Source organism: Bufo bufo, chromosome 2 (genome assembly GCF_905171765.1).
Source record: "Bufo bufo chromosome 2, aBufBuf1.1, whole genome shotgun sequence".
Taxonomy (NCBI): domain Eukaryota; kingdom Metazoa; phylum Chordata; class Amphibia; order Anura; family Bufonidae; genus Bufo; species Bufo bufo.
Genome location: NC_053390.1, coordinates 721,022,873 through 721,049,524, shown reverse-complemented (window position 1 = coordinate 721,049,524; position 26,652 = coordinate 721,022,873). Strand labels below are relative to the sequence as shown.

At 44.4% G+C, this 26,652-nt stretch overlaps 1 protein-coding gene across 3 annotated transcripts in view; it reads right to left on the bottom strand.

Annotated features, from left to right (window-relative positions):
• SGCZ (sarcoglycan zeta) overlaps window positions 1–26,652 on the bottom strand; it is a 589,379-nt gene that overhangs the window by 27,018 nt on the left and 535,709 nt on the right. For all 3 annotated transcript variants that reach the window (XM_040418805.1, XM_040418806.1, XM_040418807.1), the window contains one exon: window positions 16,423–16,495. In XM_040418805.1, the coding sequence (XP_040274739.1) occupies window positions 16,423–16,495 (73 nt within the window). The remainder of the gene's footprint in view (window positions 1–16,422; window positions 16,496–26,652) is intronic.

Genomic DNA, 26,652 nt, shown 5'->3' with positions numbered 1-26,652 from the left:
TTGGATGACATCTTGGTATATTCTGAATCCATGGAGGCCCACATTCTGGATGTCAGACGAGTGTTGGCAACGGTTACGAGAGAACAAGCTGTTCGGTAAAGCTTGAGAAATGCGAATTTCACCGATCCCAGGTAACCTTCTTAGGTTACATCATTTTCGCTGAGGGTTCTCCATGGATCCTGAGAGGGTTTCGGCTGTCTTACAGTGGCCCCAGCCCAGTGGTCTTCGTTCCCTGCAGCGCTTTTTGGGCTTCGCCAATTATTATCGGAAGTTCATCAGGGACTTTTCCATGCTAGCCAAGCCTCTCACGGATCTGACCAGGAAGGGCAGTAATTCCCAGGTCTGGCCGCTCGAGGCCATCCGAGCTTTGTGGCTCTAAAGTCCGCCTTTGTGTCGGCTCAGATTCTGTCGCATCCAAACCCTGGGTTGCCCTTTGTCCTCGAGGTGGACGCGGTCTGAGACCGGGAGTAGGCGCCCTTCTGTCTCAGCGTAGAACACCAGAGGGTCCTCTGCTTCCTTGTGGGTTTTTACTCCCGGAAACTGTCTTCCGCGGAGTGCAACTATCAGATTGGTGACAGGGAGTTATTGGCCATCGTGCAGGCCCTTAAAGAAAGGAGGCACTTGCTCGAGGGTTCGGTGGTTCCGGTCCTCATCCTGACGGACCACAAGAATCTGACCTACCTTTCTGAGGCCAAGAGATTGACACCACGTCAGGCCAGATGGGCTCTGTTCTTGTCACGTTTTAATTACGTGGTCTCCTACCTACCCGGTTTCCAAGAACATCAGGGCGGATGCCTTATCACGGCAGTACTCCGAGCTGTCCAGGGAGGAGTCGATTCCGACTTCGGTCATACCTCCGAATCAGATCTTGGCCGCCATTCGCACCAGCCTGACCTCTCCCCTGGGTGAGAAGATTTTGGCGGCTCAATCTGGTGCTCCCTCTGGGAGACCCAACGGCAGATGTTTTGTGCCTGAGGAGTTGCACACTCGGTTGTTGCGAACCTACCATAACTCCAAGACCGCGGGGCATCCTGGAAAGAATCAGCTGTCCTGGGCTGTTTCACGTCTGTTCTGGTGGCCTTCCCTACGTTCCGACATCGCCGCATATGTAGCGGCATTGCCTCCGTTTGTGCCCAGAGTAAGTCCCCTCGGCACCCTTCCGTTGGGGTCTTCTGCAACCCATAGCCACCGGGGAGCGCCCATGGTCACACCTGGGGATGGATTTCATTGTGAACCTCCCTGCATCCCGAGGCCATACGGTCATTCTCATGATTGTGGATCGGTTTTCCAAAATGTGCCACTGTGTTCCTCTCAAGAAGTTACCCTCTGCACAAGAGTTGGCCACGATTTTGCCAGGGAGGTCTTCCGGTTGCAACGGTTTGCCCAAGGAGATTGTGTCGGATCGGGGGAGTCAGTTTGTGTCCAGGTTCTGGCGCGCCTTTTGCTCCCAGTTGGGGATTCATCTCTCCTTCTCCTCGGCCTACCACCCTCAGTCAATGGGGGCCGCAGAACGATCCAATCAGGCCTTGGAGCAATTCCTTCGTTGCTATGTCTCCGATCACCAAGACAATTGGGTTGACCTCCTGCCTTGGGCTGAGTTTGCCAGGAACACGGCGGTGAACTCTTCCTCTGGGACGTCTCCCTTCATGGCCAATTATGGGTTTCCAACCTGCCGTGTTACCGGAGGTATTCTCTCCCCAGGATATTCCGGCTGTGGAGGATCACCTTTCCGTCCTACGTGCTTCTTGGGTACTGATCCAGAAGTCCCTTGAGGTCTCTGCGCAGCGCCAGAGACTCCAGGCTGATCGCAGACGAGCGCCTGCTCCTTCCTACCAGGTCGGAGACCGTGTATTGGTTGTCCACCCGCACCTCAACCTTCGAGTGCCCCACCCAAGCTGGCGCCTCGCTTTGTTGGTCCCTTCCGAGTGCTTCGCAGGGTAAACCCGGTAGCCTATGCCCTTGCGCTTCCTCCTGGCATGCGGATCTCCAACGTGTTTCATGTCTCCCTGTTGAAGCCACTGGTGTGTAATCGTTTCACTTCCTCGGTTCCTCGGCCTCGTCCGGTCCAAGTGGGTAATCGTGAGGAGTATGAGGTGAGCAATATCCTGGACTCACGCCTGGTCCGCGGTCGGGTGCAGTTTTTGGTCCATTGGCGTGGTTATGGTCCAGAGGAGCGTTCCTGGGTTCCCTCCGCAGATGTCCATGCTCCTGCATTGCTCCGAGCCTTCCACGCACGCTTCCTCAGAAAACCGTTTTGTGCTCCGCGGAGGAGGGGCCCTTGAGGGGGAGGTACTGTCATGGTCTTACCTTCTTGCTGTTCTCCTTCGTTTGACATGTGCTGGCGGCCATCTTGGTTTCTGGGTTTCTTGTAGCCTCCCACCCTGCGGCTCCTCCTTCCCACTGGGAGGAGCTGGATGCCCAGCTCATATATATAGGAGGTCTGTGGCTCAGTTCCTTGCTTGGTCCTCCTGTGTTCACATGCTTCTAGACTGCTGCTGCTTCTGGTTCCTGATCCTGGTTTCGTCCGACTACCCTGCTGGTTCCTGATCCTGGTTTCGTCCGACTACCCTGCTGGTTCCTGATCCTGGCTTCGTCTGACTACCCTGCTGGTTCCTGATCCTGGCTTCGTCTGACTACCCTTCTGGTTCCCGACCTCTGGCTTCGCAAAGACTCTGCTTCGGTTTCACCATCCGTTTGGACTTTTGCTTTACAGCTTTATTTTCAATAAAGCCTTCTTATTTTCACTTATCCCTTGTTGTACGTCTGGTTCATGGTTCCGTGACAATTAGTAAGTGCTTGTATTAACTTTGCCTACATGATAAATGATATTTGCTGAAATGAGACAACCCCTTTACAATTAATTTCCAGAAAATATTCTAGCAACGATCTGTGAAAACCATGGACCTAAGGCCTCATGCACACAACCGTTTTTTTTTAAGGTCCGCAAAAACGGGTCCGAAAGTCCCTGATCCGCGTCCGCTTTTCCTTCCGTGGGTCTTCCTTGATTTTTGGAGGATCCACGGACATGAAGAAAAAGTCGTTTTGGTGTCCGCCTGGCCTTGCGGAGCCAAACGGACCCGTCCTGACTTACAATGCAAGTCAATGGGGACGGATCCGTTTGACGTTGACACAATATGGTGCAATTGCAAATGGATCCGTCCCCCATTGACTTTCATGTAAAGTCAGGAGTTAATATACCATAGGAAACAGAGTTTTCTCCAATCTGATGGTATATTTTAACTTGAAGCGTCCCCATCACCATGGGAACGCCTCTATGTTAGAAAATAACATCAGATTTGAGTTAGATCGTCAAAACTCAGATCCGACAGTATATTCTAACACAGAGGCGTTCCCATAGTGATGGGGACGCTTCAAGTTAGAATATACTAAGAACTGTGTACATGACTGCCCCCTGCTGCCTGGCAGCACCCGATCTCTTACAGGGGGCTGTGATCAGCACAATAACCCCTCAGGTGCCGCACCTGAGGGGTTAATTGTGCGTATCATAGCCCCCTGTAAGAGATCAGGTGCTGCCAGGCAGGAGGGGGCAGACCCCCCCTCCCCTGTATTTAACTCATTGGTGGCCAGTGCGGCCCCCCTCCCTCCCTCCCCTGTATTTAACTCATTGGTGGCCAGTGCGGCCCTCCTCCCTCCCTCCCCTGTATTTAACTCATTGGTGGCCAGTGCGGCCCCCCTCCCTCCCTCCCCAGTATTATATTCATTGGTGGCCAGTGCGGCCTACCCTCTCCCCCCCACCTAATTAAAATCACATTCCCCCATCATTGGTGGCCAGTGCGGCCTCCCCTCTCCCCCCCCTAATTAAAATCATGAGGGGTTAATTGTGCGGATCACAGCCCCCTGTAAGAGGGGGCAGTCATGTACAAAGTTCTTAGTATATTCTAACTTGAAGCGTCCCCATCACTATGGGAACGCCTCTGTGTTAGAATATACTGTCGGATTAGAGTTTTCACTTCGTGAAAACTCAGCTCTGAAAAAGCTTTTATGCAGACGGATCTACGATCCGTCTGTGTGAAATTAGCCTACGGCCACGGATCACGGACGCGAATGCCAATCTTGTGTGCATCCGTCTTTTTTCACGGACCCATTGACTTGAATGGGTCTGTGAACCGTTGTCCATCAAAAAAATAGGACAGGTCATATTTTTTTGACGGACAGGAAACACGGATCACAGCCGCGGATGAACAACGGTGCACTTTCTGAGTTTTCAACGGACCCATTGAAAGTCAATGGGTCCGCAGAAAATCACGGAAAACTGAACAACGGCCATGGATGCATACAATGGTCGTGTGCATGAGGCTAAAGACGGATGGCATACGTGTTATATCCATGGTTTTTCATGGACCCATAGACTATAATGTGCATGAGGGATCTGTAATCAAGGACAAAAATAGGGCATGCTTCCATGGTGTCAACTCGGCACCCCTGGTCCGTGAAAAAACACTGAAGTAATGGATACAATAGAGGAAGCACGTCGGGACCATTAGGAAAGAAACACATTACAAAACTGAAAAAGCCCCTCAAAATCAAGTCGTTAAGGGGTAACTATCAGAATTCTGCTATTATATATTCAAGTCAAGAAAAGACCAGATGTAGCTTAATAGAATAGTTTTGGATTGAATTGTATGTTGTCCAATCATCTTTCAATTCATTGCATTATAAACATCTGCTTTCTCCGTATACTAGGCAGCACCGCAGCATTGGGTAATATCCACCAGAATCTGCTTCCAATGCCCTATGTTTGCATTCTGCACAGAGCCACAGCTTGTGTTTTCCCTCCTAGCCAAGAGTTTAGGATTATTCTTTCATCCTTGATGCCATGTCATTTTTTTGTCTATTTCACTGAAATATAAGCTTTATATTATGCTAAAATACTTTAGATTGCCTATATAATATACAGTGGGGAAGACCAAAAGGAATTGCAAAACATATAATCAATAATTACTTTTCATAAAATACATATTAGAGAGATTTAGCTTGTAGCATCAGAACTGTAAAGTTTTTTTTTATTTCAAATTTCAATCTCTAGAATTCATTACAAGCAGTGACTGGGTAGCAGCTGCGAGTCTGGCATTCAGATGTTTCCAGCAGAGCATCCTGTTTGCCGAATGGACACCTAGGGGAGATTTTAGCACTCTGATTCCTAACCCATTTGCTGAATCCCAGTTGTTAGTATATGCAATAATATTTTATATGGATATTTTATGTTGTGCAGCATTATAAGGTATGTGCTTTCATTCTTCTCAAATCTATACAGATTTACATATTACTCACAAACAAGATGAACTTTTGATCTAATTACATTTTAAAGAAGACCTGTCAGCTCTCCTATACTAGTAAGTTCTTGCATTACCCTTGCACTTATCCAACTCTCCCTACTGCATGTATTGGGAAAAAAAATATGGAAATGGAATGTATTGTGTAGTTAATGTAGTTGAAACTTGGGCGGTTGCAACTATAAACCAAAAAAGCTAGAAACCTGGAGGGACAGAAGAAAAATCCCAAGGGATAATTCTGGAGCATCTTTTCTTATAGCTCTACTAGTAGTGATGAGCGGCGGGGGGGTCATATTTGAATTTGTGATATTTCGCGAATATTTTGTAGAATATTCATCATATATTGGCGAATACGTATATTCGTTATATTCTACATTCTTTTTTTACGCAAAAATCGGCAAGGTAATGATCGCGTAATATGCAAATAATGCGCGCTCAATACAGGCATAGGTCAAAAACGAATATATAGCACTATAGAATATAGTGCTATATATTTGTTTTTAGAATATTTGTCATTTTTTCCATCTGAACACATGATTCCTCCCTGCGTCTTTATGGTGGGCCAATGAGTCATTGGCCCACAAGCCACTTAAGCAGGGAGGAATCATGACCTCAGATGGAAAAAAATGCCGAATATTCAAAAAAATTAATATATAACACTATATTCAATATAGTGCTATATATTCATAATGGCAAATATTCCGCATTTTTTTCCATCTGAAGTGAACACATGATTCCTCCCTGCTTCTTGCTTGTGGGCCAATGACATCATTTGCCCACATGCAAGAAGCAGGGAGGAATCATGTGTTCAGATGAAAAAAAAATGACAAATATTCGTCATTACGAATATATAGCACTATATTCTAAATATTCGCAAATTCTTGAAGTGCCGATATTCGCGATTAAAATTTGCTATTCGAATATTTGCGCTCAACACTATCTACTAGATGTTTATGAATAAATTGGCAGCAGTGTGCAATAAAGGTCCAACTGGGTGTTACCAGTCGGGGCTGTGTCCCTGCACAGTCTGACACTATTGAATCAGTGCTGCCAGCTGCAGGGACATACACCCAAGTGGTAACACCAAGTTGGACCTTTATTGCAGACTGCTGCCAATTCATTCATAAATTTCTAGTAGGAATGGCATTATTATTATTATTATTATTATTATTATTATTTATTATTAAAGCGCCATTCATTGCATACATGTGATAAGGGTGCACATACATAATACAGACAATTGCACTAATTATAAACAAGATGAGTTACAAACTGGTACAGAAGGAGAGAGGGCCCTGCCCATGAGGGCTTACAATCTACATGGTATGGGAGAAGGACACAGTAGGTGCGGGCATAACATAGAGTCATAGGAATATATGGTTCAGAATTATTACATGGGGAATGCAAGTAGTTGATAAAAAACATGTCAAGGAGGAGAGGCAGGACAGGTATAACATGATATGTATGGTTAATGTATGTGGCCCCTAGATGTGTGGAACTGAAAGAGCCAAATAGACGTCTTCAATGAAATTTACCAATTTTATTTATGTTTAAAGGAAGATGCAATTTAAAAATAAGATCCATTATCAAATAATAATGACCCATTATAAAAACACAATCAATCATCTCTGCTGCCAGTAGGATGCAAAAAATGGAACAGCTAAAGTACCTATGCTGTCTCGTGGAGAAAGGAATGCTGAAAAGCCAGGTCTCTGTCAGTTACAAGGCAAGCTTCTTCATCATCTAGTACTTATACAGTTCAGATTCACACACTATGGGGAAGATTTATCAAATTGGTGTAAAGTAGAACTGGTTTAGTTGCCCATAGCAACCAATAAAATTCCACTTTTTATTTTTCATAGCTCTTTTGGAAAATGGGCAACTAAGCCAGTTCTTCTTTATACCAGTTTCATAAATCTCCCCCTATATGTTTTGATGCAGTTGATGTGTCATTTTCTATATATATTCAGGCTTGAAGGTGTTGTTCACCCTTGGTGAGTGTTGTTGAGACTCCCCAGTGTGGCCGGACTTGCAGTGGTGATTATACTTACCCGGTCCCTGCCACTGGGTTCAGGCTCTATAGCTGCCTCAACGGCTTCTGCAGGTCCTGGGTGTTCCCGCGTCCACGTACAGTTTGACAAGGGTCAAGTGACCACTGCATCTAATGACTGGCCGCAGCAATAAGATGTCCAGTCAGTGGGTACCGTTCTGCATGGGTCAGTCATTGATAATGTGTCACCCATGTGGCAAGTCACTGGTTCACATGCCACATGGGTGAAACCTCACCGCTGTGGCCAGTCATTGGCTGCAGCAGTCACGTGACCCATGTGAAACAGGATGATGATGTGGGGAGACCAGGGGCATGCAGAGCCAGTGGAGCAGCGATAGAGCCGTAATCCAGCAGCACAGATCAAGTATGAATACCAACATAGCTCTGGCCACACTGTGGGGGGGGGGGGGGGAATCTGAAGAAACACTCATGAAGGGTGAACAACTTCTTAAAGCTAAACAAATTTGTGACAAGGAGCCTCTGAAACATGGCAGGTTTGGCTATATGTTTGCTCTTCCTTGTGTTGTGTCTTTATCCTGCCCTTGTAATATCACACAAGATTTTTTGTTAAAGGGCTTCTGTCACTCCACTAAACATATATTTTTTTTTTGTCTCCTTAAAATCCTTATGCTGCGATTTATCAATATATAGGGCTATTACTCAGTTTGGTTCAGTAGTTATATAAAAAAACTGACTTTTATAATATGCAAATTACCTCTCTAGCAGCCTGCGCCGATGACGTCACATATACACCCGGCGCAGGCGCACTGAGGATGGATCGGCCGAGCGAGCGTCCTCCACTGCTGTGCCAACTGAAGACCGGCACGAGATTTAAAACGCAGACAGGGCCAGTCAGAGAACGAGCGCGTCCGCTGGCCCTGTCAATCAACATGAGGAGGGGGCGTCATTATGAATGGAGGATGCGGCTGCTAGCAGCAGGTAGCCGCCCTACCTGCCGCTAGAGAGGTAATTTGCATATTTTAAAAGTCAGTTTTTTTTATATAACTACTGAACCAAACTGAGTAATAGCCCTATATATTGATAAATCGCAGCATAAGGATTTTAAGGAGACAAAAAAAAAATTTGTTTAGTGGAGTGACAGAAGCCCTTTAAGTCCAGGACCGATTGCCTATGGTCTACTATTAGAACTATATAATGGCAGTTATTGCTGATGCAGTGGGTTCACTTACGTGGCATGCTAATTAATGTTTTGTATACAGTGAATGATAAGCAAATAGAAAGCAAATTCTGTGTCCTGTGATTGATTTTTCACAAAGTGTCCCTGCACATCCAATTAGTACTGCGAGTCTCAGACTGTACCGGGACATCACCTCCAAACTGGTAATATCCATTCATAAACCTCTAGCAGGAATAATAGAGGGATGGCACAACATAGGGTAACGAGAATAGATGCTCCAGAATTGTTATTGCTTAGGGAATGCGGATAGTTACTAAAACAGACATGTCAGGAGAGGTTATAGGTCGACTTTAAGTCAAGAAAATCTGTCAGGATTTGACAATACCCTAGTGAAAATGGATCCAGCAAACCTGTCACGGCTGTAGTGTAGGGGGAAGTTTTAGGGGAGGTAACGATAAGCCAAAAACACCTCATAAAACTTTACATTTTGTCTGCAAATAAGTATATTTACGGTAACCTCTGGATTTAGCAAACACCTTGCTTATAATAACTACACTAGGTGTATTTCTTATATTTCACTTTAAAATCCTTTATAAGGAGAAGTTTTATGATAATGTAAAAGAGCTACAGAGCGGTCCATCTCTCTCTGACATGTCACTATAACTAAAATAATGATGCAGGAAGCAACAGCATCCCTCAGGAGCATACAGAACCACAATGTAGGGCAACACCATTATCATTTCCCCTAAAGACTGTAACAAAACCGTAGAAAAAAGTAAAATTCACTGGTGCTAACCTTCATTAAGAACATTGTGAAAGAGCAGTTGCTGAAAAAATAATCTATGGAGATATATGTAAAAATAGATATTATATGATTTTTCTCTAAATTGCATTAAGCAGATGTAAATAATGTCAAGTTACTGTGGTGAACCATAAATATTAAATTAAGTGCTGAGCTTTCCGTAATAGACAAGAGGCCAAATGAATGAACATATGCATTTAATGATTTACAAATAAGCAGCATTAGGCTGGAGTATATTCTTTTATTTCCTGTTAATTTGGCCATCAAGAAAAAGCTAAACACATGAAATAGAAAAGTACTCAAAGCATAAACAACAATGTAGAATATCAACTTTTTCTGTATCTGATATTTTCATCTTTTTTGCCTTATTATACTTGCTTTAAGTTTATTTTTTTTTATTTTTTTTCAAGAAATCTGCATGGATATTTTTTTAGGTTTATTTCCGGAAACATTTACAAAGATGGGTCAAAGAATATCTGTTTTTGCCTGCTATATCTGACCACTTAGCCCAAATAGCCTCAAAGTGTGTTATTCGAAACTCTTGGATGGTGGGCGGCTCAGGGGCTATCTACCTGGCTGCTATAGCCTATTGCCTTAAAGGCTTGATAAAGAATCCTCTGAATACAATATTCAACAGTTTCCTCTACATTATTCAGCTCCAGAATACCCAGCAAACATAGCCAGGGACTCAGGAGCAAGGCGGTGGATAAATCAGCATTTGTATTGCCATGAGGAGGAGGTTTAATTGAAGGTGGAGGACTCCATGCATAGCTGTGATGTTGTTGGTGGTTCTAGTAGTGGCACTTGTAGCCATGGTGGTGGCAGTAGGGGCACTGGTAGCAACAGTGGCACTTAGGGCAAATACAGAGCAGGGAATTGGGAAGGGGGCCAAGAAACCCATGATGACATGTTGCAGTCTGATAAAAGTGACAGGGAGGTTGAGGACTATGATGATGATTACATTTTAGACAGGACTTGGAAGCTGAATTTGGGCGCTGAGAAGGAGGAAAATACATTAGAGGAGAAGGGTGGTGCTATGGCAGCAATAAAGAACAAAGCAATGTATATCCAAAACCTCCAAAAGATCTGGCAGGGCCAGATCTGCTTTTTGTGTGGTCATCTCAGGAACTAAAGATGTCAATGGCATCTCCAAGCAGTACAGAGTCCTTGTTATCTTCAGTTGCTTCTTCTCCAGCTCAGACTCCTCCTCCTCCTCCTTGCCCTCTGCTCCTTTGTTAGACATCCATAAAGGAATGTGTGACTATGAGAATTCTAATCATGACCAGCAATTAACTTGTGTGTAAGCTGAACTCCCACCTGGCCAAGTTGCTGGCAGTGCTGTTGCTGCCATACCACTTAGTTGTGGCAAATGTGGAGTAATTCAGCACCTTCTGTAAAATGTAATTCTTTTCAAAAATGTATTTCTTCTGTATGTCATCAGCTGCAGTTGCAGTTTTTGCTAGGTAGTGGCACAGTCCTGCACCTTCCCCAAAATGTAATTTTTCTATAAAATGTAATTCTTCTCTATGTCATCTGTGTCAGTTTTTGCCAAATCCTGTCACTGAGACTTTTGACCAGGTGTCCATAGTGACTCAGTTCTGCTCCACCATCAAAATGTAATCCTTTTCTAAAATATATATATTTATTTTTATTTTTATTTTTTTTCTATGGAATTAGCCAAAGTTTTGCAATTTTCCATCAGTTGGACTTTTGGCAAGGTGGCCAGTGGCATAGTTCCATGCCTTCATCAAAATGTAAAGATCTCCTGTCAGTAGAATCATAGTAGTAAAACAGGCTCACCTGACACATGTGCATTGTTGAGCACAAGGTAGATGTCTTGGTCCCATCATCATACTTGATTTATTTTTTAGAAAAGAGAAGTTGTAATATATGCAAATAAGCCACTAGGAGCAATGGGGGCATTGCCATTACTTCTAGAGAATACACTCTCTCTGTTGCTGGACTTTGATTGACAGGACCAGGCAGTGAATACGCCATCATACCTGGCTCTGTCTTCTCCAAAAATTTTGCGAATCGGACACAAAAGATATTTCAAGAAGTGTTCTTATCTCTAATATATTTCTTTTTCTGTTGTTGAAACGATAGCTTAGTTCCATATAATACCATGAACTATAACATGTACCGCACAATAAAAAAATGTTACTACCTCCATACTGTATCTCAGCTCTTAGACACTACTTGCTTTGGGCCAAGAAAACGAATATATACATCACCAAATTCACGTTATAAAATGTATAGTATAAACACTTATTGTAACCATAGAATAGCTAATCTGAAATTAAACCTCATGATAGTCTTGAAGTCTTGAATAGGGTAATAGAACATTGTTTTCACTAATCTTCAGGATGAGACATTTTCTTGAACATCTAAGAATGTCAACAATTTAATTACATTTACATACTCATTTTATTATCAAAACTAAGATTAAGAGAATATGTGCTACTTTTGGAAATTAAGTCATAATTTGAAATGTGTGAATGTATTGAAGTTCTTCTAGCACAGATCATTCAGGGTTTATCTGTCAATAACAATTTGAGCGTTCCTGTTTACTGATAGATAGATCCCTTTTAACATATAAAGACCTCAATGTGACATTAAGCATATTGTATGCCATGTTATTGCCCTTATAATGTAAAGGAAGAAAATGCTGAATCCTTTCAAGATGTTAATCCACTATTTGCACTAGACTGGCATTTCTGTTTAGAAGTTTATGAATAATGCATGAACAAACATTTTGTCCTTCAACAGTCTGTTTTTTTCTGTACAGTTATTTCTACAGGAAAATAAAGACAAAATGTTCAAAAATAATATTAAAATGTCATACACTGACAGGGGAATCTTATATATTTCCGCACTATGTACATATAACTGACATTGAGTTCAACCTCTTTGGTAGGATTATATTCTAAAAGTGCATTAGATTCTATTTAAATGGGCTGTCAGCAGTTTTTGAAAATGTTAAACTGCTGACAGAACTAGGTAGAGGCTGGGGAGAGCAGTGGAAACATAACTGTTGTGTAGCTTTTATCCACAGGATTAGTGTGAATATGATTTTTTTTTTGTCAGGTTTCCCTCCAAGTGACCAGGGCAAGGTTTAATATGAAGCGCTCTATGCTCTCTGCATTGAGCTGTCTCACAGCCTCTCACAGCCCCTCCTCTCTACTCTAAATGAGAGCTATAGCAATGAACCAGGAGGCCAGTACATCTATCACTTAGGGCTGTGGAGAGCATGTCTCAGTGACAGTCTGCCTCCAGTGCACTTAAGGAACAGAATGTGGCAGAACTAAAATTCATATTCTCAGTACTCTTGATGATATTTGCTCCACAAATGATATATATGTCCTGCTGTAGGGCTGGCAGCAGTTTAACATGGTCAAAATCCCTTTCAGTTAGAAATTATAGGAAAGAGAATTGACTCCTCGTAACTTCATTTCTAAAAAATTATTCAGATCTAACAATTTTAGTATGGACAAAAAATCTGGATGGATAATGGCTAAAAATTGCGATCAAAATTGAATTTTCAGCTCAGTATATCAGTTAAAGGGTTTGTCCCATCTCAGACATTGGGGGCATATTGTTAGGATGATTTCCCCAATGTCTGATAAGTGTGGGTCCCACTTCTGGACCTGCAAAGTACCAGAGGGCGCACCTCATATACACGTCCGCCCTCCATTCATTCCTATGAGAGCATCAAAAATAGCTATTTTCAATATCCCCATCGAAGTGAATGGAGCGGTGCTAGCACTTGTGCGGTGAGCTTCCAATTCATTTCAATGGGACTTGCCACTCGGCTACTTTTGGCGCTCCCATAGGAATAAATGGAGGGCAGCCGCTCTGACTCTGCGGGCTCCATTCTAAGTATAAGTGTGGGTCCCAGAGGTGGGATCCACACCTATCAGACACTGCTAGGACATGCCCCAATGTCTGAGATGGGACAACCCCTTAAAGGGGTTGTGTCACTTCAGCAGAGGCCATTTCTTATGTAGAGAAAGTTAATACAAGCCACTTACTAATGAGTTATCCATATTGCTCGCTGGATTCATTTTTCCATCACATTAAAAACTTCTTGTTTCCATGGTTATGACCACCTTGCAATCCATTAATGGTGGCCTTGCTTGCACACTATAGAAAAAAGTACCAGCCTATGTGAGCTCCCACGGTCTCAGCCACCAGAGAGGCCGGCACTTTTGACTATAATGTGCAAGCACGGCCACCGCTGCTGGGTTGCTTGGTGGTTGTAACCATGAAAACAACTAGCTTAAAATGTGACGTAAAAATGAATCCAGCCAGCAAAGGAAGCAATATGGATAATTGCAAGACATTAGTAAGTGGCTTGCATTAACTTTCTCTACATAATAAATGGCACTTGCTGAATTGACACAACCCCTCTCATGCTAAATATTCATCTTTAGATGTAATAATCACTAAAAAACTGATTTACAGAATAAAATACATATAATTTAGATCTTTGCTCAAACACATATAGTTATGGATTATATTGCAGAGAAGACCGGCACTCGCTGTAGATAAATCTTGTATTTATTGGTCACATGTACGGAAAATAAGTGACGCGTTTCGGTGCTACCGCACCTTCATCAGACTTATCATCATACAAGAAAAATATCATGTTTAAATAGACCGCCAAATTACAGGGAAATGACATCACACAATAAACCCCTCCCACCAATCAGTGTTAAATCAAAACATCTAAACAAAATGGAATCAAGCTTTGTTGCAGCATTTTTTAGGATTCAATAAATAAATCAATATTAATTTTTCCTTCCTTATTGTGTTCTTCTTTTCTTTAGGTCTGCTATAGAAAAATACAAAAAAGTTTTTTTTGGAATTTTTATCATAAAAAAAACTTGTTCATTTTCTAGTAAGGTAATCTATCAAAGGAAGCTTTGTAGGTTGTATTCACGATTGAGTCCACGAGGCTCAATCGTTTGTAATCGGTGTATCCAATAAGCCTCCCTTTTAAGCAGTAATTTATTTCTATCTCCACCTCGCCGTGGGAGGGGTACACTTTCAATGATCTGATAACGTAGTTATGCTACTGTGTGTCTGTGCTCGTGGAAGTGAAATGGTACGGGAAATAGTAGATTCTGCTTTCTAATGGTAGTTTTATGATTGCTCGATCTATCTTTCATCCTTGTAGAAGTTTCAGTTTACAGTAGACCACAAGGGCACTTCAAAATATACACAACATATGGGATCGAACGTCGCACTGCCATATTTGAGACAGAATTTGTCTATACTAATGATTTCTACAAGGAACACTGCAAATTTTGGCGTCGTTTTATCGACGACATTTTTTGCGTATGGCGGGGCGACGTTGAAAGTGTACCCCTCCCATGGCGAGGTGGAGATAGAAATAAATTACTGCACCAATTACAAACGATTGAGCCCTGTGGACTCAATCGTGAATACAACGTACAAAGCTTCCTTTGATAGATTACCTTACTAGAAAATGACCAAATATTTTTTTGTGATAAAAATGTAAAAAAAAAAAATTGGGAAAAAAATTCTTTTTTTTTTTAAATATTTTTTTTCTTATTTTTCTATAGCGGACCTAAAGAAAAGGAGAACACAATAAGGAAGGAAAAACTAATATTGATTTATTTATTGAATCCTAAAAAATGCTGCAACAAAGCTTGATTCCATTTTGTTTATACAGTATGTTTTGATTTAACACTGTTTGGTGGGAGGGGTTTATTGTGTGATATCATTTCCCTGTAATTTGGCGGTCTATTTAAACATGATATTTTTCTTGTATGATGATAAGTCTAATGAAGGTGCGGTAGCACCGAAACGCGTCACTTATTTTCTGTACATGTGACCAATAAATACAAGATTTATCTACAGCGAGTGCCGGTCTTCTCTGCGATATTTCATTGGGAACGCCATCCCACAGACACGTGCACCGCGACTTCAAGCAAGCAGTGCCGACCTGTGATTAGTATATTAGTTATGGATTATAGGTACCTATGATCTTAAACCCTGCCAAACCTGTTCCCTTCATATACTTAACACTCTGAGGAGAATCGGTAATAAACTGGGAAACACTAGTAAAAATCTGAATACATATGGTAAATGTAAGTGTATGTAAATACGATAAATGCAAATGTATGTATTTTTCTAACCCCTTTCCTTTGTATGGAAACTTCTAAGGATTTTACTAATTTTAAAGTATTTTTTTTCTTTCCAGGATTTTAAGAAACTGACAAGAGTCAGATAAGGAATAAACTAAAGAAATAACCTGTGCTCACACACTAATCCTCTGCTGCTGCAACAAGGGAAGAGCGAATCGACTTTGGATAAAACATCCGAAGTCGATTCGCTCATCTCTAGCTGCAACCCCACTGGTGCTGCTTCAATGATGTCACATACATCATAAATGTGACCTCTGCAGTCATTCCCAGGCTTCAGTAGTGATGCTTTCATGTATTGCACATGACTGAGGCCAGTAATTGGTGCAGAGACTAGTTGAAGGATGTATGTGGTTTGGAGTGGGGCACTGGAGAAAATCATAGATGAGGACTTTTGTGCACATGTACGTGTTTTCTGCTATGGTTTTCTAAGAAATAACCTTTTCCCATTATAGTTTCTAATATTTGTATTTCTTGCAAAAAATAAATAAAAAATAACCAAAAAGGACCAATATAGCAAAAACAATAATAAAAAAAAAAAGTACAGTATGACTGAGATGTGATCTCTTGGAACATTAGTGTAAGGTCTGATAAAGAGGAACTAAATATGTATAACAAAATCCATCATCTCAGAACTAATATGACTGTATAATCATCAGGGATGTGAGTTGTTATCAAACCTAGACATTCCATTTACTTAACCTGTGATTTACAGGTTTCCTTCTGTATAGTAGCTAGCCCAGAGGTTAAACACAACATAACTCTAGTGAATAGTATGACAGTAAATACGGTCAACTTTGCAGTCCCTTTTCAACATCAGTTTATTATTCCAAGTACTTATAGTATATAATGTTGTGTTTTACAGATATAAAGAGCAAAGAAAAGAAAACAATAAATAAAATGTATTATGTAAACCTTTATCTGGCATAAACAGAAGAAAGATATTTTATACAATATACAGTACTTACCTGAGGTCTTGTGAAGGTCCAGCTCGTATATGTGGTGTTTCCACTGAATGGCCAAATACAGCTCCCTCTGTTCCTGAAATAAAAACAGCTCATGTCACCGATCATTTCAGTAGTTTCTTAAAGTAATAGTTTGCTCTCATGCTGAAATATGCCCACAAAGCTGTCTTTAAGGTAATTGTTTTCTCATCTTCAGGGAGGCAGAAGTTGTATTGCAGAGAAAAGTGGATATGATTATGTTTCTCTATAGCAAATCTGCCTGGGCCTAAATGTGTGACAGTGGCCTGTTCCAGTGGTGGGTGACGTGAAGCCTGATTCTCTGCTATGACATGAAGACAGATTCTGTGCTGACATAAGGCCAGATTCTCTGTTACAGGACCTCTCTCCTCTGTCTGGGTGCCGGGGCCTAAATGTGTGACAGTGGCCTGTTCCAGTGGTGGGTGACGTGAAGCCTGATTCTCTGCTATGACATGAATACAGATTCTGCGCTGACATAAGGCCAGATTCTCTGTTACGGGACCTCTCTCCTCTGCCTGGGTGCCTGGGCCTAAATGTGTGACAGTGGCCTGTTCCAGTGGTGGGTGACGTGAAGCCTGATTCTCTGCTATGACATGAAGACAGATTCTGCGCGACATAAGGCCAGATTCTCTGTTACGGGACCTCTCTCCTCTGCCTGGGTGCCGGGGCCTAAATGTGTGACAGTGGCCTGTTCCAGTGGTGGGTGACGTGAAGCCTGATTCTCTGCTATGACATGAATACAGATTCTGCGCTGACATAAGGCCAGATTCTCTGTTACGGGACCTCTCTCCTCTGCCTGGGTGCCTGGGCCTAAATGTGTGACAGTGGCCTGTTCTAGTGGTGGGTGACGTGAAGCCTGATTCTCTGCTATGACATGAAGACAGATTCTGCGCTGACATAAGGACAGATTCTCTGTTACGGGACCTCTCTCCTCTGCCTGGGTGCCGGGGCCTAAATGTGTGACAGTGGCCTGTTCCAGTGGTGGGTGACGTGAAGCCTGATTCTCTGCTATGACATGAAGACAGATTCTGCGCTGACATAAGGCCAGATTCTCTGTTACGGGACCTCTCCTCTGCCTGGGTGCCTGGGCCTAAATGTGTGACAGTGGCCTGTTCCAGTGGTGGGTGACGTGAAGCCTGATTCTCTGCTATGACATGAAGACTGATTCTGCGCTGACATGAAGCCAGATTCTCTGCTATGGCATGAAGAGACTGATTCTCTGCTGACATGAAGCCAGATTCTTTGCTATGGCATGAAGAGACTGATTCTCTGCTGACGTGAAGCCAGATTCTCTGCTATGGGACCTCTGTCCAATTGATATTGGTTCATTTTTTTATTTTTATTTTTTATTTTAATTTATTTCCCTATCCACATTTGTTTGCAGGGGATTTACCTACATGTTGCTGCCTTTTGCAGCCCTCTAGCTCTTTCCTGGGCTGTTTTACAGCCTTTTTAGTGCCCAAAAGTTCGGGTCCCCATTGACTTCAATGGGGTTCGGGTTCGGGACGAAGTTCGGATCGGGTTCGGATCCCGAACCCGAACATTTCCGGGAAGTTCGGCCGAACTTCTCGAACCCGAACATCCAGGTGTTCGCTCAACTCTACTGGTGCTGCAAGATGAGAATTCAGAGGTGGAAGTGGAGGAAGAGGTGGAGGAGGAGAAGGGGGGTGGCAGCCACTAATGTAGGTGGTGGAGGAAATCTTGATGGAAGTAGGGCCCGCAATCCTTGGCGTCGGTAGTACCTGTGCCATCCCAGGGTACAACTCGCTCCCGGCCTCCACAACGTTCACCCAGTGTGCAGTCAGGAAAATGTAACATCACTGGCCAAAAGCACTTATCCATGTGTCAGTCGTTAAGAGTACCTTCCCAATTACTGCGTTGGTCAAGGCACGGGTGATGTTACAGGACACATGCTGGTGTAAGGTGGGGATGGCACACCGGAAAAAATAGTGGCGGCTGGGGACTGAGTAACGAAGGATGGCCACCGCCATCAGGCTGCGGAAAGCTTCAGTGTCCACAAGCCGAAATAACAACATTTCCAGGGCTATTTAGGGCACATTTAAGGCTATAGCCTATGGGTGGGTGGCTGCTTATTTAAACTTTTGTTCAAAGGTATGGACATCTGTACGCTGCGCTGGGGCACAGAAGTGGATGTGCTAGCTGTTGGTGCTTGCGAAGGTCAAGATGCAGGGCGGGAGGAATACGGGACTTTGTTTTGGACAAGGGATTGGCCAGCACGTAGCACAGGGGAAGAGGAGGCAGTGGTGTGACCCGCAGACACTGATTGTAGACCCAGGCGTTCAACCAACCTATTTGGGTGCTTTGATGCCATGTGGCGGATCAGGCTGGTGGTGGTGAGGTTGCTAGTGTTCACACCCCTGCTCATTTTGGTACGGCACTGGTTGCAAATGACAATTCTTTTATCCGCACTTTTCTCAAAAAAGCGCCAGACTGCGGAACACCTACCCCTTGGCAAGGGAGATTGCCGCAAGGGGGTGTTCCGGGGAACAGTTGTGGGTGTGTTTGGTGTGGCCCACCTTCTCCCTTTTGCCACCCCACTGCCTCTTCCAGCCTGTTGCGGTGCTGCGGATCCCTCCCCCTCTGTACTGCTGTCCTTGCTTGGCTTGCCACCTTCCCAGGTTGGGTCAGTGATTTCATCATCCACCACCGCATCTTCCACTTCCTAACAAGAACCTCACTTATTGACAACTGTGTCTCATCCTCATCATGAACCTCTTGAGACACTAATTGCTGTTGACTTATTGGCAACTGTGTCTCATCATCATCATCCACCTCGTGAAACACTAATTACCGTTAACCACCGTCATCTTTTTCTGACTGTGGATGCTCAAGAGTTTGGGAATCAGTGCACAAGATCTCCTCATGTCCCTCTTCAAGCTGTCTTGGCGAGAGGGCCAAATCAAGGAATGGCGATAAAAAGAGCTCCTCGGAATAACCGAGTGTGGGATCACTTGTTTGCCAAGACTCTCCATGATGAGATGAAGGAGGATCAGGGTGCTTAACCGACTGGAAGCATTATCTTCTGCAATCCAACCGACCACCTGGTCGCACTGGTGTGACTTTGAGAGTGGTCTTCTGCGCTGCCCTGCAAACTGGGACATGAAGCTAGGTATCGTGGATGAGTGTGTTTTTTGTGCTCTGGCAGCAGGCACAGCTTAACCGCGCCCAGGGTCACAGCCTCTGCATGCACGGCCACTTCCCCATCCCTTACTGCTCGCCTTGAAAACATTAAATGGTATATATGCTTCCAAGTATGTCACATGTACAGTAGTGCAGGTTTTGTAAGTGTATGCACAAAAAAAATTAAACTGAATGTCAGATATTTAGGATGCTCAAGCGTTATACAGGAGATGTAGCACAGGTAATGTCGCTGTGACTAGCGGCAAAAAAAATTAACTAAATGTCACTGATATTTAGGATGTGCAAACGTTATACAGTAGATGTAGCACAGGTAATGTTGCTGTCACCAGCGGCAAAAAAATGAAACTGAATGTCAGTGATATTTAGGATGCGCAAACGTTATACAGGAGATGTAGCGCAGGTAATGTAGCTGTCACCAAGGGCGAAAAGATTAAACTGAATGTCACAGATATTTAGGATGCGCAAACGTTATACAGGAGATGCAGCTCAGGTAATGTCGCTGTCAGCAGGCGACCAAACAATTGCGCTGAATGTCACAGATATTTAGGATGCACAAATGTAACACAACAGATGTAACAGATGTAGTGTCACTGTCAGCAGCGGCCAAACAATTGCACGCAATTTAGCGCAGGTTGCGCTAATAATATATATTGCAGCCAGATAAAACAATAGTCCTTAAAAGGACTTTAGGGTCTCTAACACCTTTCAAGACTATTCCCTGCCTAAACAAAAAAACAATTCCTGTCCTTACACTATCGGTCCCTTCTGCTGCAGCTCTCCCTGACTAAGACTGAGCCGAATTACGTGTCATCGGGTGCTATATAGCACCCGATGACGCGTTCTGGCCAGTCAATCACTGTGATGCCAGTAACCAACATGGCTACGGCATTACAGTGAGTGCCAGTACTTCCCCGCACGTTTATTGGCTGCGTAATTGGTTACCAGTCTATAAAACATGGTCTGTAAAAATTCACTGCAATACAAAAGTACTGAAGTGATCAGAGAAAAAAAAGTTCAAAAAGTTAATAAAAATTTAACTGAATAATTTGTATGTACTCCCAAAAAGTTATATTGAAAAATATAACGCCCTTTAAAAAAATCCCTTATAAATCTCTAACAATGGAAAAATGCTTTACAAAAAAATGGGGAAAAAATCTAAATGGCCGATTTGCTGTATTTTCGACACATCTTTTCCCCAAAAAAATTGGATACAAAGTGATCAAAAAGTCATACACATCCCAAAATGGTATAAATAAAACTACAGATTGTCCTGCAAAAAATAAGCCCTTACATATCTCTGTAGACATAACTATAAGGCCTCATGCACATAATTTTTTTTCCATGTCCGTTCCATTTTTTTTAGGACCGTATACGGAACCATTTATCTAAATGGGTCCGTATGTCCGTATTTCGTTAGAACATGTCCTATTATTGTCTGCCTTATGGACAAGGATAGTACTGTTCTATTAGGGGCCAGCTGTTCCGCTCCACAAAATACAGAATGCACACGGACATCATCCGTATTTTCTGCAGATAAATTTTTTACGGAATTCAAAATAAATACTTAAGCCAAAGGCCTTTTGCACACGGCCATTTTGCTCCCGTGGCCGTATTGCGGGCTGCATACGGCGGTTCCGCGCGAGCATCGGACGTCACTGGGCTCGGCGCATGCCCAGTGACGCCGATGAAGCTCCTGCCCTCAGTCTCCAGTAAATCACACTGGCGCAGCCCTCAGAGGGTACTGCGTCTGCTCGAGACTTTGCTCGGCCGTCAGGGAGGGGGAGGAGAGGGATGAGACGCTGTGGGCGGTTAGGGATTCTGAAGAAAGGCGTTTTGGGCACTGTAAGAGGGGCGTTACTGGGCACACAAAGGGGAACATAACGCCCCTCTGGGCACCTTCAGGGTTTTATAAAAGTAATTTTTCTGCAAAACTGCTGGACGGATTACAATAAAAAACAGCACAGCCGAATCAAGGTAAGCTGTGGAGCATGACTGTTTTAAAATCTGAATTTGTGTTATACGAGGTGACAGAATCCCTTTAAGCATTGCAATGATTCCTTATGGTTCTTAACATAGTCTCTTTTAATCCCAAGGGCCTTAACACCCCTTAAAAACGATCTTACATGTGGTCAGAGGCGCTACGCCTAAAGGCAGATATTTTATGCTTGCAGGAATCGCACATAGTCAGTAAAGATGCTCACCGGGTCCGACACCAACTGTTCCCTCATGTCATACAGTTTCATTACCATAAAAAACAAAGGGGTGTTATCCTAGCTTTCAGCAATTCTATTGCCTTTTTACCCAGCACCACAATAGCAGATACAAATGGCAGATATATTATTATAGCATGTACGGTGAATAACATTCCATATACTATAGCTGCCATCTACGCACCGAATAAACACCAAATTCACTTTCTCAACAAGGTAATGGCCAAAGTAGAAAAAATACAAAAAGACCACCTGATGGTGTGTTGCGATTTTAACTTGGTGCCTGATGCAGAAGTGGACTCTACAGCGAGTAGCAGAGGGTCATACTCTACCCTCAATCCCCTGTTGAGAGGCGAGGAGATGTATGACATTTGGAGACTAGAGATGTCCCGAACTATTCGCCGGCGAACAGTTCCTGGCGAACATCGCTTGTTCGCATTCGCCGCGGCGGGCGAACATATGCGATGTTCGGTCCGCCCCCTATACGTCATCATTGAGCAAACTTTGACCCTGTACCTCACAGTCAGCAGACACATTCCAGCCAATCAGCATACCCTCCCTCCCAGACCCTCCCACCTCCTATCAAAAAGCAAGGACAGCATCCATCTTAGATTCATTCTGAAGCTGCAGTGTTAGTGAGAGCAGGGAGAGTGCTGCTGCTGCTGATTTAATAGGGAAATCGTTAGCTAGGCCAATGTTCTGTGTCCACTCCAGTCCTCAAAGACTCATCTGATCTGCTAAGGACAGCATCCTGACAGCACCCCAAAAAGCCCTTTTTAGTCTGCTTTTTTTTTTCAATTTTTCTATATATATATTGCAGTTGCCTGCCCTGTACTGTGCCCACTGCCAGTGCCCACTAATAATTGCAGTTGCCTGCCAGTGTGTGTCAGGTCCACAGAGTGTACTGTGCCCACTGCCAGTGCCCCCCACTCATATTGCGTGGCACAGTACCTTGCAGATAAAACAAGTAATTTAAATTTAACCTTTAATATAATTGCAGTTGCCTGCCAGTGTGTGTCAGGCCAACTGACTGTACTGTGCCCACTGCCAGTGCCCACCACTCATATCGGGTGGCACAGTACCTTGCAGATAAAAAAGTCATTTAATTTTTTCTCTGTAATATAATTGCAGTTGCCTGCCAGTGTGTGTCAGGCCCACTGACTGTACTGTGCCCACTGCCAGTGCCCACCACTCATATCGGGTGGCACAGTACCTTGCAGATAAAAGTCATTTAATTTTTTTCTCTGTAATATAATTGCAGTTACCTGCCAGTGTGTGTCAGGCCCACTGACTGTACTGTGCCCACTGCCAGTGCCCTCCACTCATATCGGGTGGCACAGTACTTTGCAGATAAAAAAGTCATTTAATTTTTTTGTCTCTGTAATATAATTGCAGTTGCCTGCCAGTGTGTGCCAGGCCCACTGACTGTACTGTGCCCACTGCCAGTGCCCACCACTCATATCGGGTGGCACAGTACCTTGCAGATAAAAAAGTCATTTAATTTTTTCTGTAATATAATTGCAGTTGCCTGCCAGTGAGTGTCAGGCCCACAGACTGTACTGTGCCCACTGCTCACCACTCATATCGGGTGGCACAGTACCTTGCACGCATAGTACCACTAATCTAAAAAAAAATGACAGGCAGAGGCAGGCCACCCCACAGGGGCCGTCGTGGTCGTGGTGCTGTGATTTCCTTTGGCCCTAGAATAATGCCCAGTGTTCAGAGGCCACGTACCCTGAACTCAAAAAATTCTGAGGACATAGTTGACTGGCTTACACAGGACACCCAATTTTCTACAGCTTCCATTTGGAACCTTGACGCACCATCCTCCTCCAGCTCAGCTTCGGGCACCTCTCAAGTTACCACTCGCCCGCCCACCGCCACCACCATTACTAGCACCACAGCCGCTTCACTTGATCTGTCAGAGGAGTTATTTACACATCAGTTGGAAGAAATGAGTGATGCGCAACCATTATTGCCAGAGGATGTAGATAACAGGGATATGTCTCAGTCAGGCAGCATTACACACATGGACGTACGGTGTGATGATGATGATGATGTTGTACCCGCTGCTGCTTCCTTTGCTGAGTTGTCAGATACAAGTGAAGCGGTTGATGATGACGATGTGTCCATGGATTTCACGTGGGTGCCCGCTCGAAGAGAAGAAGAACAGGGGGAAAGTTCAGATGGGGAGACAGAGAGGAGGAGGAGACGAGTTGTAAGCAGGGGGAGGTCGTTGCAAGGAGCTAGTGGCACAGTTAGACAGCATGTATCGGCACCCGGGGTCAGCCAGACAGCACGCCAATCAACGCATGCTGTTGCCACCACCAGAATGCCGTCATTGCAAAGCTCAGCAGTGTGGCATTTTTTTTGTGTGTCTGCCTCTGATAACAGCGATGCCATTTGCAACCTGTGCCAAAAGAAACAGAGTCGTGGGAAGTCCAACACCCACCTAGGTACAACTGCTTTGCGAAGGCACATGATCTCACATCACAAACGTCTATGGGATCAACACATGATCAGTACAAGCAGCACAGAAACTCAAAGCCACCATCCTCCTCCTGGTCCAGCATCTTCAGCCACGTCAACCACTGCTGTCCTCCTTGTCCTCTCTCAACCACCCGCCACTCTGCCTCTCACCTTCAGCAGTTCCTGCTCATCTGCCTACAGAAAGGTGTCTGCCAAGGAAATGTTTGAGCGTAAGAAGCCAATGTCACAGAGTCACCCTCTTGCCCGGTGTCTGACAGCTGGCTTGTCGGAACTCTTAGCACGCCGGATTTTACCATACAAGCTGGTGGAGTCTGAGGCATTCAAAAAATTTGTAGCTATTGGTACACCGCAGTGGAAGGTACCCGGCCGAATTTTTTTTCCACAAAAGGCAATCCCCAACCTGTAATCTATTGTGGAAAAGGAAGTCATGGCATGTCTGGCACACAGTGTTGGGGCAAGGGTCCATCTGACCACTGATACCTGGTCTGCAAAGCACGGTCAGGGCAGGTATATCACATACACTGCACATTGGGTAAACCTGCTGACGGCTGCCAAGCATGGAATGCGTGGCTCTGCAGAGGAGTTGGTGACACTGCCACGACTTTCAGGCAGGCCTGCTGCCACCTCCTCTACTCTTCCTACTCCATCCTCTTCGCTAACCTCCTCAGTTGAGTCCTCTTCTGCTGCTGCGTCTTGCTCCACATCAACTGCACCCCCAGCTCCCAGAGGCTATTCCACATCCCGGATACGACAGTGTCACACCGTCTTGGGGTTGACTTGCCTGAAAGCAGAGAGTCACACCGGACCAGCACTCCTGTCTGCCCTGAACGCACAGGTGGATCAGTGGCTGACCCCGCACCAACTGGAGATCGGCAAAGTGGTGTGTGACAACGGAAGCAATTTATTGGCGGCATTGAATTTGGGCAAGTTGACACATGTGCCGTGCATGGCACATGTGTTGAATCTGATCGTACAACGCTTTGTGCATAAGTATCCAGGCTTACAGGACATCCTCAAGCAGGCCAGGAAGGTGTGTGGCCATTTCAGGCGTTCCTACACGGCCATGGCGCACTTTTCCGATATTCAGCGGCGAAACAACATGCCAGTGAGGCGCTTGATTTGCGACAGCCCGACACGTTAGAATTCAACACTCCTAATGTTCGACCGCCTGCTCCAACAAGAAAAAGCCGTCAACGAGTATTTGCATGACCGGGGTGCTAGGACAGCCTCTGCAGAGCTGGGTATTTTTTTGCCACGTTACTGGACGCTAATGCGCAATGCCTGTAGGCTCATGCGTCCTTTTGAGGAGGTGACAAACCTAGTCAGTTGCACCGAAGGCACCATCAGCGACATCATCCCATTTGTTTTCTTCCTGGAGCGTGCCCTGCGAAGAGTGCTGGATCAGGCCGTAGATGAGCGTGAAGAGGAAGAGGAAGAGTTGTGGTCACCATCACCACCAGAAGCAGCCTTATCATCATCGCTTGCTGGACCTGCGGCAACGCTGGAAGAGGAGTCTAAGGAAGAGGATTCAGAGGAGGAATGTGGCTTTTAGGAGGAGGAAGACCAACCACAGCAGGCACCCCAGGGTGCTCGTTGTTACCTATTTGGTACCCGTGGTGTTGTACGTGGCTGGGGGGAAGAACAGACCTTCAATGAGATCAGTGAGTATGAGGATCGGGACATGAGTAGCTCGTCATCCAACCTTGTGCAAATGGGGTCTTTCATGCTGTCATGCCTGTTGAGGGACCCTCATATAAAAAGGCTGAAGGAGAACGACCTGTACTGGGTAGCCACGCTACTAGACCCCCGGTATAAGCAGAAAGTGGCTGAAATGTTACCGAATTACCGGAAGTAGGAAAGGATGCAGCATTTCCAAAACAAGTTAAAAAGTATGCTTTACACAGCATATAAGAGTGATGTCACAGCACAACGGGAATCTAACAGGGGAAGAGGTGAAAGTAATCCTCCTCCTACCACGACCACGCCGGCAAGGACAGGACGCTTTACAGACGTGTTGTTGATGGAGGACATGCAGAGCTTTTTAAGTCCTACGCATCGCCACAGCCCTTCGGGGTCCACCCTCAGAGAACGACTCGACCGACAGGTAGCAGACTACCTCGCCTTAACTGCAGATATCGACACTCTGAGGAGCGATGAACCCCTTGACTACTGGGTGTGCAGGCTTGACCTGTGGCCTGAGCTATCCCAATTTGCGATACAACTTCTGGCCTACCCCTCTTCAAGTGTCCTGTCAGAAAGGATCTTCAGCGCAGCAGGAGGTATTGTCACTGAGAAGAGAAGTTGCCTAGGTCAAAAAAGTCTAGATTTCCTCACCTTTATTAAGATGAATGAG